Genomic DNA, 17,137 nt, shown 5'->3' with positions numbered 1-17,137 from the left:
TTTTCCCTAGCCACCCTGTGAGAGGGGAAAGAATTATGTCCCTCGTATCTGGATCTTGAATCGAGATCTTACGAACAAACAAGACCGAACTCAACCAACCGATGCATGCAATTCAAATAAGTTGCTAACATCTATTTGGACACAATTAATCTTGAGAAATCTTGCAAATGTTCTAGACTATTCAGCAGAAATATCTTCCCACGAAATTTGACCACCATACGAGTTCTTTCGTTTCGCTGATCCATTTTTTCATGGTAACGTGTCTTTTTTTACTTCTCATTTTTATTGAGAAGGGTATCGCTCCACTTGGTCTGTGCGAGCTTTTCCTTATGTAATTTATGCGGTGTTACTTTTTGTGATGGTAGCCCCGCTTTGTGGCACAACGTCACCACTTGCCCAACGTTTTCCTTTTTGTTTGTTGGAGAATTAGTGGAGACCACCGTCCAAAGTCATTTGTTTGTTCCATCAATAATTTGACACCACTGCATACTCCCACTAGCCACTGTCCATATCGTCTGTCTTTTTGTTTGTTTCTACAACGACGGAACTTGCATATACACAACCATTTTGTACTCCGCAGCAACACGTCCGGTTTAAAAAAACTGAACTATATGTCATAGGTTCTGGACATACAGTAGTCGATATGAAACAACAATGGTTAAAAAAAGGTATCTTCATGCGACGGTATTCTGTGTCCGTGCCGTTCTACTCCCTCCGTTCCAAATTAGTTATCGCAGAAATGGATGTATCTAGAACTAAAATACATCTAAATACATTCATACCCGCGACAAGTAATTCGGAACGGAGGGAGTATAACACATATGACTTTTTTCTTCCGACAAACTTCTAATCTATTTATTTTCGATCGTATAAAGAACATATGTAATAAAAGTTACAATCAGGTCCATGTACCACATAACGACGACTACAAGCAGTAGAGCAAGCCGAAGGCGCGTCGCCGCCATTAGCACCCCTCTCTCGCCGGAGCCGGGCAAACCTTTCTTATAGTAGACAGTCGAGAAGTCGTCGTGCTAAGCCGGCATAGGACAAGCGCACTAGAGCAGCAATCATCACCGATGAAGAAAGTCATAGATCAGAAGGATCAAACATGCAAACAGCCAAACGAAGACGTGCGAAGATCGGATCCAAACTGATCCACTGAAAGCCAGCACCGACCAAATCCCGCGAGATCCGGCGGAGACACACCTCTCCACACGCCCTCCAACAACACTAGACACACCATTTATATGGGGATAGAACGTTGGAGACATTATTTCTACTGAGGGACATCACCGCCGCCACACAGCCCCAACCAAGATGGTGAATCTAACAAGAACGAGAACGGGGTCCCTCCCGCCAGCGGGAGGCAAGGTCCTCCGCACCTCCATGGCCCAAAGGCCATCAGAGATGGAGCGGACCGGCGGCCACGGAAAGAGGAAAGCCTGAGATCTTTTCTTGTGGAAGGAGGAAAGAGAAGGCCTTTATGTTACTGTTACTCAAAACTATTAATAACATATGTGACTATTAAGAAACTTAGGCTTGGTCTAAAAACGTTTATTATTAGAAGTTAAAATTTATTTCAGAAGGAACACACCAATCAATTATTTTGAAAAATGGTTTAGCACTCAGGGAAGCAGTTACTAAAAAAATCAATTTGCGAAACTAGTATTCCTCATTTCAACCAGGATAAGAAGAATTACCAAAAAACAGAATAAGAATCAACTAGGAAGAAAACATAACTAGTGTAAGTTGATTTTCTTGGAGGTCTCACAACTCGAGCGGGTAGACAAATAGGATTTCCATCTTACCGTCAACACCGCCCCGACCTGCCTCGTCTCCTAGGGACTTAGATCTCAGCCCTTGCCGACGGGATGGCACCGTTTTTATGGTTTTTATTATAGTTTGATTAGGGTTTGTGTCCTATTTAGGAAGCAGGCCTGTGGCGACTCCCTGAAGATGGAAAACGATTATCCCCACCTAGTCCCGTCTTGGATGTGCGTCTGGCGTCATTGAAGGGCATTCAGGTGAGTCACCGACGTACCTCACGAGGATCAGTTGGTATTTGTCTTCGATGGATCTGCTTCGACCAGGTCTTTGTTTGTCCTTGTTTGTCTGTATTCATGTCTACAGGTTGGATCCTTCTGTTCTATGGTTCTCTTCACCGTCAACGGTTGTTGTTCTAGAGCATTGGTCCTATGAGGACTAAGCACGGCGAATTATTGATTGTCTACTATAAAAAGGTTTGCCTCAACTTATGAGTTGAGCTATGAAGGATCAAGATCTTGAAAGAATGATTCAAGATAACAGTTCTATGTATGGCTTGAAGATAAGATCATGATGAGCTTATATGTTGTGTCATGGTTGATCAAGTCTTCAAGCAAGTAAGACAAGTAAGGAATTCATTGTGCGTCTCGAGAGATTGTGATGGAGCATGAAGAAGAGCAAGTGATGACCAATTTGATATTCATGGAGAAACCCGATACGGTCATGAGAGAATAGAGATATTGGTGATCATGTTTTGGAGCAAGGAAGTGAAGTGAAGGGTTCAAATGGACTTCAAGACACCATGATTGAGCATGTAGTAAAGTAAATGTTGAGCAAGATACAACTCAAAGATTGAATTCTATATGGTCCACACACAAGAGCAAATGATATACCACATGGGATCTCGTGGTATGGTAAGAGAAATTGTGAATTGCTTTGTCGACTAACTCATACTATGTGTTTTATATGTTTATGTGGGTTAGGTGATTCTCATGGGCTTGCATCAAAAGAAATATTTTAAGTAGCTCATATGAGGATGGCATCAAGTGAAGATGGTCACGAAGGTTGATAATTAAGGGCAAGTTCAAGATAGGCATTCCAGGGAACAGATGCTTGAAGCTTGAAGATGATCACATGATGGACATGTGAAGGTCCATATAGGCATGATTGATGCATGTGGAGATGTTAGACAAGACAATGCTTCTCATAAGGGTTATGTGGGAGCTATTTGAAGTCTTCCCCAAGTTATGTGATCAAGATTGCACTTCCAACTTGAAGCAAGCATGAACATCAACATCCTCAAGTGAAACGCTCAAGGAAAAGGTATAACTTAACAAGGTTTTCCTAGTTTTACCGGTCCTATGGTGCTTGGTGGGAGATCGGATTACAGGATTGATAGTCGTACTATCAAGAGGGGCTTTCGAGATAGTACTCTGATCACGTTGTGCGTAGAGTGCTCAAACCTTTACATCTACCGTGTCCTCCTTTTTTGGTTGATCTTGGGTGTTTCTCTATGTGAGGACCTTGGGCTTGTCAAGTGCTTCAAAATGAGCTCAATATCATACAAATCAAAATTTGTATGAGAAAGTTATGCATGTTTTACTGTCGGAGTGAACGCTATTTTTTTGAGGGACGGAAGTTACAGTTTATAGAATGTTGCAAAAATCTAGCCAAAAGGGGCCCCGAAGTTCCAGCCTATGTTTTGTGTGTGTAAAATGAGTATATTCGGTCGCTGACTATATAAGGTTCCCTTGTTCCCCATCGATGGGGGTTTTTGGATTTGGGATTTCCCTCTTCTTTTGAGCTTTGTCCTCCTCCCCCCAGACTCAAAACTCCATTGCGTTTGGGGGGAGGCAGGACTATCCCATGGATCTCAAATTCATTTGTTGATCTCCTCCATTTGTTTTTCTTCTGTTCCATCCCTCCATAGCACGAGTTACTTTGCTGAGATTTGAGAGGAGGGGTGAGCATTATTGTGTTCCCGCTTTGCATTTCTTGCATTAGTTTGAGCTCTCCATGTTGATTTGTTCGAGTAAGATACCGTGAGCTTGTTAACTCTTGGATGCTCTTAGACGGTTTGGTGGTTGTTTCATCGACGCCCTCTTCGTGGAGATTGTGAAGAGACTCGAGTTGCTCCTTTGTGAGGATTGTGAAGTGGTCGCGAATCTTGCCACCTACAAAGTGGAGGAAGAAGCTAACCATAGTGGTTGGCAATTTCCTTCGTGTTGATATCTCAAGGAGAATAGAGTGAGCCTTTGCGGTGATGGTGTGCCTTCGTGGTAACACCCATCCCTCCAACGAAAACTGGAGCTCCAACGAAAACTGGAGAATCCGTGGATACGTAAACTTCATAAACATACATATAGTCTCATGTCTCCTTTACTTCTCGCAATTCATACTTGCTACTATTGTTATATCTTGTGCTTAGTGTGACTGCTAACTTTCATCATTTATTTCTATATCTTGTGATATAACTTGTGTAAACTTGTAGTGTTTACTTGAGCTTATGTGTATCCTTAATTTTCCATATCTTGTGATATACCTGGTGTAAGTTTGTGCAACTTACTTATGCTTGCTAGCATACTCATTGTTCTCATCGTGTTTAGCTTTAAGTTGTTGCTGCACTTAATTGAGTCTAGCATATTTAGGATCTGTATTTGAAAAATATCCGCCTAGTTAATTTACGCATTAGGATAAAGCCAAATACGTAAAAGTTTTTAAAGCGACTATTCACACACCCCCCTCTAGGAGACATCATGGTCCTTTCAACGATGCCCATTCAAGATCGAATTGGTATTTTTAGTTTAAAAATAATAATTAATCAAAACAACATAAATAAAAATTCATGCCATTTGATCAAAACAATAAAATAGACATTTCATTCCATTCCATCAAAATACATAAGTTTGTATTATAGCTTTGGAGTACATAACTAGACTGACATCAGCGATCGATGGAAATAGGGGTAGCCAGAAGATAAATCTGAGCCATGTCCCGCGGAAGGAAAAGTCATATGCTCTAATCCCCAAGCTTGTTGAATAAGGGAAAGGAATATGCTAAAGATGATTTACCAACACATAAAGTGCATAAACACACCACTTAAGCCTACCCCCTTGTGAAATTACAAACGACATCGCCTAAATAGGAAATCATCCTATTTGGAGGAGATGTAGAACCAAAAGCTACCCCAAACCCTAACCCTAAATCCCAAGGGTCGGCTGGTGTCGAAAACACAACTCAAGCACATCCATAATTCTACTAGACTGATACACAAGCAAAGCTCTTCCACTCCCTTTGATCACCAGATGCTTACATACAACAAGGTAAACACAAGAAACCATAATTTACCTAGCAAACAATACCAACTATGAAGTAAGGCACTGACTGATCTATCTTCTTCCCTAGAGAGACTGCGGGTCACGCCTCCCTCCGCGTGTCGCTCCAGTGACGGGAGGGGGTGGGGACCCCAGGGTTTCGATCCGGGGGTGGGTGGTGATAGGGTCAGGAATAAAGTTAGGCTTTGTCTCCGATCGATGGTGGCAAGATGATGGCGTCGTTGCTGGCGTGAATAAGGTCTTCCCGTCTCGCCCTCGTTTCGGTGGTGCTTCTTCGTATCGTCGGGAGGCATGTGGAGGATGGTGTGTCCTATGATCTGGTTGTACCACTCTAGTTTTTCGTCTGCAGATTTGTCTCGATGGCGATGTCCGGCGTTGTAGACAACGTGGTCGTGCGTCCAGTGGCAGAGCGTGAACCAAATACAAGGGGAGGCCAAAAGAGTTAGGGGGATTAGAGAGGCCGAATGATTAGTAGGGAGTTTTATGCCTACGAGGAGCTTATCCTTGAAAAATTCTCATGGAAGGGGTGACAAGCCCTCCTTGGTCCCGTCGGTGCTCCGCCAATGCGTGCGTCTCGATCCTCTATCTTCAATTATGACCGACAAAGGTTGGACAACCTCGGCCTCATCGGTGGTGTGCGAGATTTGTGTTTCTGACTTCTGCAGGTAGCAACTAACATAAATTACTTAGTACTCCCTTCGGTGCTTTCTATTCCGCATATTATATTTGTGTCAAGTCAAACATTACAAAGTTAGACCAAAATTATATTAAACAATATTAACACCTACAATACCAAATATATATACCATGAAACCACATTTCATAACGAATCTAACATATTGATTTGGTACTGTGAATGATGATATTTTTTTCTATATGTTTGGTCAAAGTAGAGATACTTTGACTTTGGACCAAACTTACCTGTAAACTAAAAATGACCAGGGAGTAATTAACAAGAGTTCGTTAACTAAAATGGTATCAACAATAATTATTTCTAGCCAGCCCTGCCAATCAAATACTTTAATCAGATAACTAAAAAGAACGTTGAATGAAAGATGAAAAGCTTTCTATAAAAAAATAATAGCGGACGGAGGTTGGTGGAACAACGACATCCGGCCTCCCACCCTCACGGGTACCCAGAGATTCTTTCACGGTAGGTGATCCCAACCATCGTCCGGGTCTGCTCCACTTGCAGGCGTCCATCGCATACCAAACCCACGCCGGTCACTGACGCCCCAACCCAGTTCGACCTTCCTACCCCCGACGAGTGTGCGCGCCTGGGCAACTCACGCCATCCCCACGTGTTACCGCTTCCTGGACCGGATCTAACATGCATCCCGTCGGCCGTGGCGTCGCGCTCGCCAGCGCCGCACCAGTTTGGCGGCTCCCCCCTCGGCACCACGCCATGCCACCGGGTGCAACGGACGCCGCAAAAAATACGGCCCGGCAGGCAGCGATCTCCACAGAAATTTCTGCGGCGGGAGGGGAGATTGGGGCGGAGGAAAGCGATAAGGTCCAGGCAGCATTGCAGCGCCGGAGTTGGGACGCGCGTCGTGTCGTCCCGTCCCTCCCGCTCGATCCATCCATCCATCGTCTTCCTCCCGACGATACCTCCCCCCCGGCGCCCGTTCCCACTCTACTTGCCCGTTTCTGTGGCTGGGCCTCTTATACCGGCCGCGGCTCGGCCCCTCGTCCATCCAAACGCCATCCTCCTCCCCGCCTCCCGTTGCCGATCACCACTGTCAGCGCCCACGTCACTCTGAAACCTCCCTCTCGTGCCGTGCTCTCCACCTCACTCCCACCCCAGCAGCAGAGGGGGAGCCGAACCGAACGCGCCGATATATATTGGCCAACCAAACCAAATCACACTCCCTAACCAAGCCACACCCGCTCTTCTCGCCAGGAGCGGAGGCCACCCACCTCTCACCCCATCCATCCCCGCCGCCGCGCGCGTCCGTCATCCCTAGTCCAATGGAGCGCGCACGCCGCCTCGCCAGCCGCGCGCTGCTGCGCCGCCTCCTCGCGGCCTCCTCGTCCGCCACGTCCCCGGCCCCGTCCCGCGGCGTCTCCACCCTGGCGCCCAAGCCGGCGGCCGGGTCGCGCCCCCGCGCGCGCCCGGCCCACCAGTACACGCCCGGCCGGCCCGTCTCCGTGTCGGCGCTGCAGCCCAGCGACACCTTCCCGCGGAGGCACAACTCCGCCACCCCCGCCGAGCAGGCCGTCATGGCGTCCGAGTGCGGCTTCAACACCCTCGACGCGCTCATCGACGCAACCGTCCCGGCCGCAATCCGCGCGCCGCCGATGCAGTTCACCGGCAAGTTCGACGCCGGCTTCACCGAGTCGCAGATGCTCGAACACATGGCGCACCTCGCCTCCATGAACAAGACCTACAAGTCCTTCATCGGGATGGGCTACTACAACACCCACATCCCGGCCGTCATACTGCGGAACCTCATGGAGAACCCCGCGTGGTACACGCAGTACACGCCCTACCAGGCGGAGATCGCGCAGGGCCGTCTCGAGTCGCTGCTCAACTACCAGACCATGGTCGCTGACCTCACCGGCCTGCCCATGTCCAACGCCTCGCTGCTCGACGAGGCCACCGCCGCCGCCGAGGCCATGGCCATGTGCCTCGGCATCGTCAAGTCCAAGAAGAAGACCTTCCTCATCGCATCCAACTGCCACCCGCAGACCATCGACATCTGCCAGACGCGTGCCACCGGCTTCGACATCAACGTCGTCGTCTCGGCCGCCAAGGACTTCGACTACAGCAGCGGCGACGTGTGCGGCGTGCTTGTGCAGTATCCCGGCACGGAGGGGGAGGTGCTGGACTATGCCGAGTTCGTCAAGGACGCGCACGCGCACGGCGTCAAGGTGGTCATGGCCACTGACCTGCTCGCGCTCACCACGCTGCGCCCGCCGGGCGAGATTGGCGCCGATATCGCCGTGGGCTCCGCGCAACGGTTCGGCGTGCCCATGGGGTACGGCGGCCCGCACGCTGCGTTCCTCGCCACCTCCCAGGAGTACAAGCGGTTGATGCCCGGCCGCATCATCGGAGTGAGCGTCGACTCCAGCGGCAAGCCCGCGCTCCGCATGGCGATGCAGACCAGGGAGCAGCACATCCGGCGAGACAAGGCCACCAGCAACATCTGCACCGCGCAGGTACGCGAGCGCCCCACCCACTCACCAAATTGCCCGATAGTGACAGCACAATTTTCATTTAAGAGTTCGTGCTACCTGATATGGGTGGGTTAGTGGGCGAGCATATCGTCATAAATTAGTGATTCATTAGATACTTTCACTCTATAGGCGTTGCTCGCCAACATGGCGGCTATGTATGCTGTCTACCATGGGCCTGCTGGCCTGAAGGCGATCGCCGACCGTGTCCATGGCCTGGCTGGTACTTTCGCCCATGGTTTGAAGAAGCTCGGGACAGTGACAGTGCAGGAGCTGCCCTACTTCGACACAGTCAAGATCACTTGCGCCGATGCTAATGCGATTGCTGAGGAGGCCCGCAAAAGCGAGATGAACCTTCGCGTTGTCGACGCAAACACGGTTCGTTTTCAGCTGATTTCTGCTGTGATCCACTCCAACCGAATCAATTCCGAGTTTCGAGCATTAATTTTGAGTGTGATATTGTAGATCACCGTTGCCTTCGATGAGACCACCACCTTGGAGGATGTTGACAAGCTGTTCAAGGTTTTCTCTGGTGGCAAGCCAGTAAGTAGTCACTCCACCAGTGCATAATCCGCGTGCTTCATGTCAAATTATGTCACGGTTCCAAATGATGTTCTGGCAACAACGCTTTCAGGTGGACTTCACAGCTGAATCCATCGCACCTGAGGTCTCAAGCTCAATTCCTCCCAGCCTTGTGCGCGACAGCCCCTACTTGACTCACCCAATCTTTAGCATGTATGTTTATAGTCAAAATTTTGCATCTTTTGCGTCAGTAATCTTACTTATTTATTTCCAAACAAAAGCATTGTGCACAGAGCACGTACTCCACTAATTTGTCAGAATGATTGGAACAAAATGAATATATGTTGTGGCCTTGCAGGTACCACACTGAGCACGAGCTCCTCCGTTACCTGCATAAGTTGCAATCCAAGGATCTCTCACTGTGCCACAGTATGATCCCTCTTGGTTCTTGCACCATGAAACTAAATGCTACCGTCGAGATGATGCCTGTCACTGATCCTAAGTTCGCCAACATGCACCCATTTGCCCCTATTGATCAAGCTGCAGGCTATCATGTATGGACCATTTAGCACTTATTTAGTTTCAAATAAAAAAAATATATAACATTTTTCTGAATTGACTTGTTTTATTATGAAGGAAATGTTTGACAACCTGGGCGATCTGTTGAACACCATCACTGGTTTTGATTCGTTCTCTTTGCAACCGAATGCTGGTGCTTCAGGAGAGTATGCTGGACTGATGGTTATTCGGGCCTACCACAAGGTATGTCATGATAAACACGCCGTGCTAGTTCTGTTGCTTTGTTTAGCATTCTTTGTTTACGAACCATGTGCAAAAAATGCAGGCAAGAGGAGACCACCACCGAAATGTCTGCATCATTCCTGTCTCTGCGCACGGTACAAACCCTGCAAGTGCTGCTATGTGTGGAATGAAGATTGTTGCCGTTGGAACTGATGCCAAAGGTAACATTAACATTGAGGAGTTGAGGAAAGCTGCTGAAGCAAACAAGGACAACCTGTCTGCTCTGATGGTACTGTTTATATACGCTCTGTCAATATGAGGGTTGCAACCTCAGTGTTACTCTTTCAGCTTAGTTGTTCATTACTAAATTTTGAGCTACCATTCTGAATCTATACTATAGACTACTATATTAGGTGTGATGGAGCCATTAGGAGACTTGCAGCTTCTAATCTATTATATTTTAAAATATTAACTATTCAGGGCTAGAATTACCGCATTAATCAGAAGAAAAAGAGAAAAAACTATACTGCCTCCTTTCATGCATTCAGATTTTAGTGGTGTAGAATAATTAATTTGATGGAAGCATGTTATAGTATCCAGCCACACAAATTGCATGGGAAATTGGGTTAGCGTATGTTAAAATGGAAATCAGACAACTGCTTCATATAACCTTTTGTGGGAAGCTATTTGAATTAATTGACATACAATAGAAGAATATGTCAAAATACATTATTTTGTGTCATTATATTTTGAAGCTACATATGGTTGATGAATAGGAGTAACTCTTCTTTTAAGAAAGTGATTAAGAGTAGCTTACTTGGAACATGGAAAATGTTGAGTTCACTGAGGGAAGTTTATTGAAGAAATCTTTGCATCATTTTGTGCCAAGAATAACAGAATGTTGCGTGATAACCTTATTCTTCAGGTTACCTATCCTTCAACCCATGGAGTCTACGAAGAAGGCATTGATGAGATATGCAGGATTATTCATGAGAACGGCGGTCAGGTCTATATGGATGGAGCTAACATGAACGCTCAGGTTAGTTCACTGCACTTTGTTATGCCACTTTGTCTACTTAATCCTTATGCCAATATAATGAAGTTTAGTCTGACAAAATTGCGAACTACATATTCTATTAGTTTCTTTTATCTACTTGTTATTTGTTATGTTAAAAAAAGGTGATTATTTGTACTTATCCAGTTTATGGATACTAAGCTATGTTTTCTATAAGAAAATACTCTCTCCATCCTAACATAAGTGTCTCAACTTTGTACTAACTTTAGTACAAAGTTGTACTAACGTTGAGACACTTATTTTAGGACAGAAGGAGTATGTCTTTGAGTTCACCTGAACCTAAACTTTTTTAACTGAAAATCTGAACCTAATTGAGAACCTGTGATCTGGTAATTTCAGATATCTCATACTACTATGTACCCTACAGAGAAAGACAGTTCTCTTTAACCTACTTTTTTTTTACAGGTTGGGTTGACAAGCCCTGGTTTTATTGGAGCAGATGTTTGCCATCTTAACCTTCACAAGACATTTTGCATTCCACATGGTGGAGGTGGTCCTGGCATGGGTCCTATTGGTGTCAAGAAGCACTTGGCGCCATTTTTGCCATCTCATCCAGTGGTAGGTATCCTTATTTTTAATGTTATCACTGCAAATAAAATCATATTATTCAGATCTCCCTCCTAATAAAATATAAAGAACAGATGAGCTTTCTATTTGGTGGCCTGCTGTCTCTTTGTATTATTTCATTTTGCATGATTAAATTATTAAGAAAGTGTTTGGTGATGATGTGTTAACTACTCGAACCATGGCTTTAATGTTTGAGTACTATAACCAAAGAATGAATCTTAATTTCTTTTGCTTGACTTTTCTCGTTTCATTTAAAAGAAAATGGAGCTGCATCATCAGACTAATTTGGCAATTCATTAGATCCCCACTGGTGGCTTCCCTCTTCCTGAGAAAACCGACCCTCTTGGTTCCATTTCTGCTGCTCCATGGGGATCTGCTTTGATTCTTCCAATTTCGTACACCTACATAGCCATGATGGGCTCTCAGGGACTCACTGAAGCTTCAAAGATTGCTATCCTGAACGCGAACTACATGGCAAAGCGTCTGGAGGTACTTGATGTTACTCATGGTCATACATTGCATGGCCTTTACTAAAAATATATTTATTGTTGAACTACTTTTCTACTCCCTCCGTTCCTAAATAATTGTCTTTCTAGCTATCTCAAATGAACTACAACATACGGATGTATGTAGACATGTTTTAGAGTGTAGATTCACTCATTTTGCTCCGTATGTAGTCATTTGTTGAAATCTCTAGAAAGACAATTATTTAGGAACGGAGGAAGTAATATGTAACGAATTTTGCAGAAACACTACCCGGTTCTTTTCCGTGGAGTCAATGGAACTGTTGCCCATGAATTCATCATTGATCTAAGAGGGTTCAAGGTACTTGTCCGGATCATGTGAGCACTGGTGCCTCGTGTTTATCCATATCAAGTCACATACTGGATCTTGGAAATTTTGACAGGCAACTGCCGGTATTGAGCCCGAGGATGTGGCGAAGCGCTTGATGGACTATGGATTCCATGGACCAACCATGTCATGGCCTGTTCCAGGCACACTTATGATTGAACCCACTGAGAGTGAAAGCAAGGTAAGCATGTCTCCTACTGCTTGTAGTTGCACTTATGGTTGGTGTTTGCATTAGCTTACTGCCACTTCATCTATGTTGCAGGCTGAACTAGACAGGTTCTGTGATGCCCTTATCTCTATCAGGGAGGAAATTGCACAGGTAGAAAATGGCAAAGCAGATGCGCACAACAATGTCCTGAAGGTAATCTACTTCGAATGGTCTCCGGTCTCTGTAACCCAACAGTTTGAGCTTTTGGGCTGAACTGTTTGGTGCATGCAACTCAATGGCACATGAACTGAAAAGTTGACTCGTTCTTCCCGTTTTATTACGCAGGGCGCTCCTCACCCACCCCAACTCCTGATGGGTGACGCATGGACTAAGCCATACTCTAGGGAGTATGCTGCGTTCCCGGCGGCGTGGCTTCGGGGTGCCAAGTTCTGGCCAACGACATGTACTGATAGTTCCAAAGCCTTCACACATTGCTTACAGTTTATTCTTTGACATACAAACTAATAATCTCTCTTATGCTCTTGCCAGGTCGTGTGGACAACGTGTACGGGGATCGCAACCTGATCTGCACTCTGCAGCAGGCATCCCAGGTGGCGGAGGAAGCTGCAGCTGCCACCGCGTAATCTTCTGATGATGACGATCCTGGTGTGTGAAACAGTGTCAAGAAGTTATCATGCTTCCTGTAGGAGGGAAGCATGCTTGCTTCTAAATCCCTCATGTACTGTATATATTCTCCTCAAATGCCACCTTCTCCTGTATCCTCTGTACCCGCACTGCCTCCCCATTCCCATTTGAAAGTGAAATTAGCTATATTGGCTAGCATTTCCACTCTTCTCTGAATACAGGACAAATAATGGAGGTCTTTTTTGATGTCCTAGCCATACACGGAAAGAAAATCTAGTTATTCTTAGATTGTGTACTCTTATATATCCATAGATGCTGTTGATAACTTGAGCCTAAAGGTCAGCCATTCACTTTGGAAGGCCAACAACTGCTCAAAGAAGAGTTAAATTATCAGCCTGCCCCAGTGGATATCATCTTACCAAGCAGTAGAATAATCTAGTCACTTTGTCAATGGGGATGCCATATATTTCTAGGGGAACACCCCTTGTTAACATATCAAATGTATGAAAACCTAAAGCAAAATACTCTGCCTTATAGAAAATTAATTTTCATACCAGACTGTTTTAAAGAGGTGAAGAATGAATTTGAGATTTCTTTTTAATTTTATCACCCTCAAGTAGGAACATCGTATCATTCATGTCCATACTTCAGAAAAATGGCAAGGTCATATTATGTAGAGTAACTAGCATAAAACCACCAAAATTGTGGCTGAAATCACACAAAGCACCAAAAAACACCGGCCCATGGGTAATGATCGAGCAAAGACAACCCAAACTGACGTGGGAGCCGCTTGTTAGAGCATCTCCACTTGTTCAGCCCCCCAGTGCACCGGCCGGCGCTTTTTGGGCCCTGGGGGTGATCTAGTTCCCAGCCACGCCCACAGGTAAACCTGGGCAAACGTCGGGCCGGGCCTGGTTTCGGGCCGGGCTTGTAAAAGCCCGACCTTCATTTCTCAAGTCTGAGCCCGGCCCGAAGCCCGAAATACTCCCTGATTTCAAGCCCGAGCCCGGCCCGAAATCAAGCCCGAAGCCCGAAAGCCCAGCCTGAACGCTGTTTTTTAGTACGTGTACGTGCAAGCCCGGCCCGAAGCCCGAAAACTCGGCCCGAAAAATAGAAAAAGAGAAGCCCGAGCCCGGCCCGAACTACCTTTCGGGCTGCAAAACAAAGCCCGAGCCTGGCCCGGCCCGGCCCGGGTTTTTCGTGCCGGGCTCGGGCCGGGTCGTCGGGCCGGGCTGCCCATGTCCAGGTTTACCCCCAGGTGTCGGCCCCAAGACATTATAAATTCAAACTTGACATTTACCGCTACCCAAAATAACGCCACAAGTCCGGCGATCAGCGGCTGCCACATAGTTCGTCGATCACCATGCCACAGCTCGGCGATCAATCACTCGAAAGTTCGCCGTTCAAAAGGAAGGACGCATAGGCAATGCATCAAACGGCGGCGTTGTCCTCCGGCGCCGGACTGGCAGGAGTCGGCGTGAGCGGGTTGGGCAGCGTCGGCGCGGCTTCTGTGCTGGGCATCGTGGAGGCATCATCGCTCGGGCTTGGCGGCGGCGTTGGGGTCGGCGTGGGAGTTGGCGCGGTCGTCGACGGTATCTGGTTCAAGATAAGGCCGCGCTCCGCCAGGTAGCATGCCTTGATCTTCTCGTCCATCGTTGATACGTCGGCCATGCAGAAAGGTGATGTTGGGGTTGAACCCGCCGTGCGTGTCGCCGTCGGCGTAGCTAGGCGAGGGCGCACACCCGCAGGGTTGTGGCAACGACGAGAAGCCGGCTGGCGACCCGACGCTCTGCTGGCTCTAGGCAGCTTGTGGGCCGTGGCCGCCGGGCGGATTCATCATCCTTGTGCAAGACGCATTTGCCTGCTCCGCCGCATGAGCTGCCTCTGCCTGCTTGGCGTTGAGCCTGTTCCGCCGGTCGGTGGTGAAAGCCTCCCAGCGCTGAACCTCTGCCTTCCAGTCGGTCTTCGACATGCCCAGTGGTTTTGCCAGCGGCGCCCTCGACTTCCTCTGCTTCACCTAGGTGGCGTCGACACCGGCAGCGGCGCGAGGGGCCGTGTACTTCTTCGGCGGCATGGCGGCCGGATGGAGGGGAGAGGGAGGAGAATGGCGAGAGAAAGAAGAATGAAGGGAAATGGGGGTGGGAAGCGGGGGATCGGCGGGAAAAAGGGTCGTCTCTCGCCGACAGAGCGGACCCACACGCCTTTTCGCTTCGGCCGGCGCCTCCAGGCGACTCCCGGGGGCTTGGGTTCGGCTTGAGTTCGCCGACTATTATTTCGGCCCAAACCGGCGATAAACAAGGCCCTGGGGGCGCGACTGGGCCAATTTTTCGGCGCCGACGCTAAAAAATGAGCCCTGGGGGCATGTTGGGGGCGCGAGTGGACATGCTATTAGGGCTAAGTGGCGTGTGGGTAACAGATGCAGCTGACACGTAGGTAACAGATGCGGCTGACAAATGTTAATGATGTGGTCGGGACATTAACATAGCTATTCGTTGTTGATCAATGGATTAGTGAATTGTTTGTCAATTTTTGATGAGTGAATCAATGATTCTAGAGTTGCCTCACCACCGAAGGCAACTAATTATGTTTAGGGTGATCATAGGGTTGCCTCGGTGCCGAAGGCAACAAAATTGGGGTCAGGATGATTCTAGGGTTGCCTCGGCATCGTGGGTGGCTAATTATGGTTAGGGTGAATCTAGATCTGACGGTGGAGGTGTGTCTAGGGCGATGTCCCTGGCATAGGTCTGTAGGGAACATCCGGACGAAAGTGCAGCTTGATGCCGATGACGACAACATCCATGGGTGTTGTTTCCTTGTTGAAGGTGCCGGCGAGGAGTTCCAACACCTCCCACATCCTTGAGATCCTGTCTCTAGGTGAAAACCGAGATTTTCCTAGGTGGCATTTGTCTTTCATTGGAAGGTACTTACTACCACAACATGATAGGCTTAACTTAATTTTGCAATTACTGTTTTTTTCATCATTATATAACTCCCTATTTCATTGAAGATCTGAACTATCATTTTTTTACATATTTCTACAAATTAAGGAAGGTGCATGTTTACTTCTCAACACATATAATTTGAAGTACATGATATTAAATTCATCTGTAAGTTTTACTCTAAAGATATAAGTGAAGTATAAGGGTAATTACATTATAAGTTGTTCCGATAGTTATAGGATTAAAGAGTGGTAGATCCAATATGATAGTGCTCTCACAAGACATAGATAATTGTTCCACTCATAAAAAACAAACAAAGGAAAGCAAAAAGGATTATTGCTTTTTTAGTTTTTATAAGGAAACACATATAAAGGATTGTTAAAAAGGAAACATGTAGAAAGCAAAAAGAAGTAATAGAGAAGCATGCATTCTAAGAAAACCAAAGAACAATAAACAAACATACTTTGTTTTTTTACCTTTTCAAAGAAAATCAGAAGATAGCAAAGAAAACCAGGAGAAGAACCAAACGAAAAACCAAACGCAAATAGAACCGATAAATATTTTGTTGCTTTGGAAAACAAACCAAATAAGAACCAAATGAAGAAGCAAGAAAATATTTTTTGGCATTTTCTAAAGCCAAGGAACCCGAAAGAAAAATGAATAAATATTTTGATTTTTTTTCTTTAGAGGGCAAAAGAACCAAATAAGAAGCCAAAGAAGAAAAAAAATGAAAAAAAAACAAATTAATGAAATATCAATAGAGAGCATATAATTTAAAAGCATATTGTAGGTATAAGTGAAGTCCAAAGAGTAATAATCTTAGCCACACTCAAAAGATATAAGTGAAGTTCATAGAGCATTCAATAAATATGAAGGAATATGCCCTAGAGGCAATAATAAAGTTGTTATTTATATTTCCTTATATCATGATAAATGTTTAATATTCATGCTAGAATTGTATTAACCGAAAACTTAGTACACGTGTGAATACATAGACAAAACATAGTGCCCCTAGTATACTTCTACTTGACTAGCTCGTTAATCAAAGATGGTTATGTTTCCTAACCATAGGCATGTGTTGTCATTTGATGAACGAGATCACATCATTAGGAGAATGATATGATGGACAAGACCCATCCGTTAGATTAACATTATGACTGTTACAGTTTCATTGCTACTGCTTTCTTCATGACTTATACATGTTCCTCACACTATGAGATTATGCAACTCCCGAATACCGGAGGAACACCTTGTGTGCTATCAAATGTCACAACGTAATTGGGTGATTATAAAGATACTCTATAGGTGTCTCCGAAGGTGTTTGTTGGGTTGGCATAGATCGAGATTAGGATTTGTCACTCCGTATATCAGA

General features: G+C 46.1%; 1 protein-coding gene across 1 annotated transcript; it reads left to right on the top strand.

Annotated features, from left to right (window-relative positions):
- The first annotated feature begins 6,729 nt into the window (after positions 1-6,729).
- LOC123070375 (glycine dehydrogenase (decarboxylating) 1, mitochondrial) lies at positions 6,730-13,112 on the top strand. Its single transcript, XM_044493568.1, has 15 exons — positions 6,730-8,261; positions 8,409-8,654; positions 8,742-8,819; positions 8,911-9,011; positions 9,157-9,352; positions 9,435-9,560; positions 9,643-9,828; positions 10,465-10,578; positions 11,020-11,172; positions 11,482-11,670; positions 11,929-12,006; positions 12,089-12,214; positions 12,296-12,394; positions 12,527-12,644; positions 12,731-13,112. The coding sequence occupies exons 1-15, from the start codon at positions 7,071-7,073 to the stop codon at positions 12,823-12,825; spliced, it is 3,096 nt and encodes a 1,031-aa protein (XP_044349503.1). The 5' UTR covers positions 6,730-7,070; the 3' UTR covers positions 12,826-13,112.
- Positions 13,113-17,137: the final 4,025 nt, after the last annotated feature.

Source organism: Triticum aestivum, chromosome 3B (genome assembly GCF_018294505.1).
Source record: "Triticum aestivum cultivar Chinese Spring chromosome 3B, IWGSC CS RefSeq v2.1, whole genome shotgun sequence".
Classification (NCBI taxonomy): domain Eukaryota; kingdom Viridiplantae; phylum Streptophyta; class Magnoliopsida; order Poales; family Poaceae; genus Triticum; species Triticum aestivum.
The sequence above is the reverse complement of the archived record's forward strand: the minus strand, read 5'-3'. Positions and strand labels throughout refer to the sequence as shown.

Excerpts from the sequence above, each read along its gene's own strand:
- LOC123070375 (XM_044493568.1), top strand. The coding sequence starts at position 7,071 with ATGGAGCGCGCACGCCGCCTCGCCAGCCGCGCGCTGCTGCGCCGCCTC. Across the intron at positions 9,012-9,156 it reads ACTCACCCAATCTTTAGCAT|GTACCACACTGAGCACGAGC; the intron begins GTATGTTTATAG and ends GTGGCCTTGCAG. Across the intron at positions 9,561-9,642 it reads TTATTCGGGCCTACCACAAG|GCAAGAGGAGACCACCACCG; the intron begins GTATGTCATGAT and ends CAAAAAATGCAG.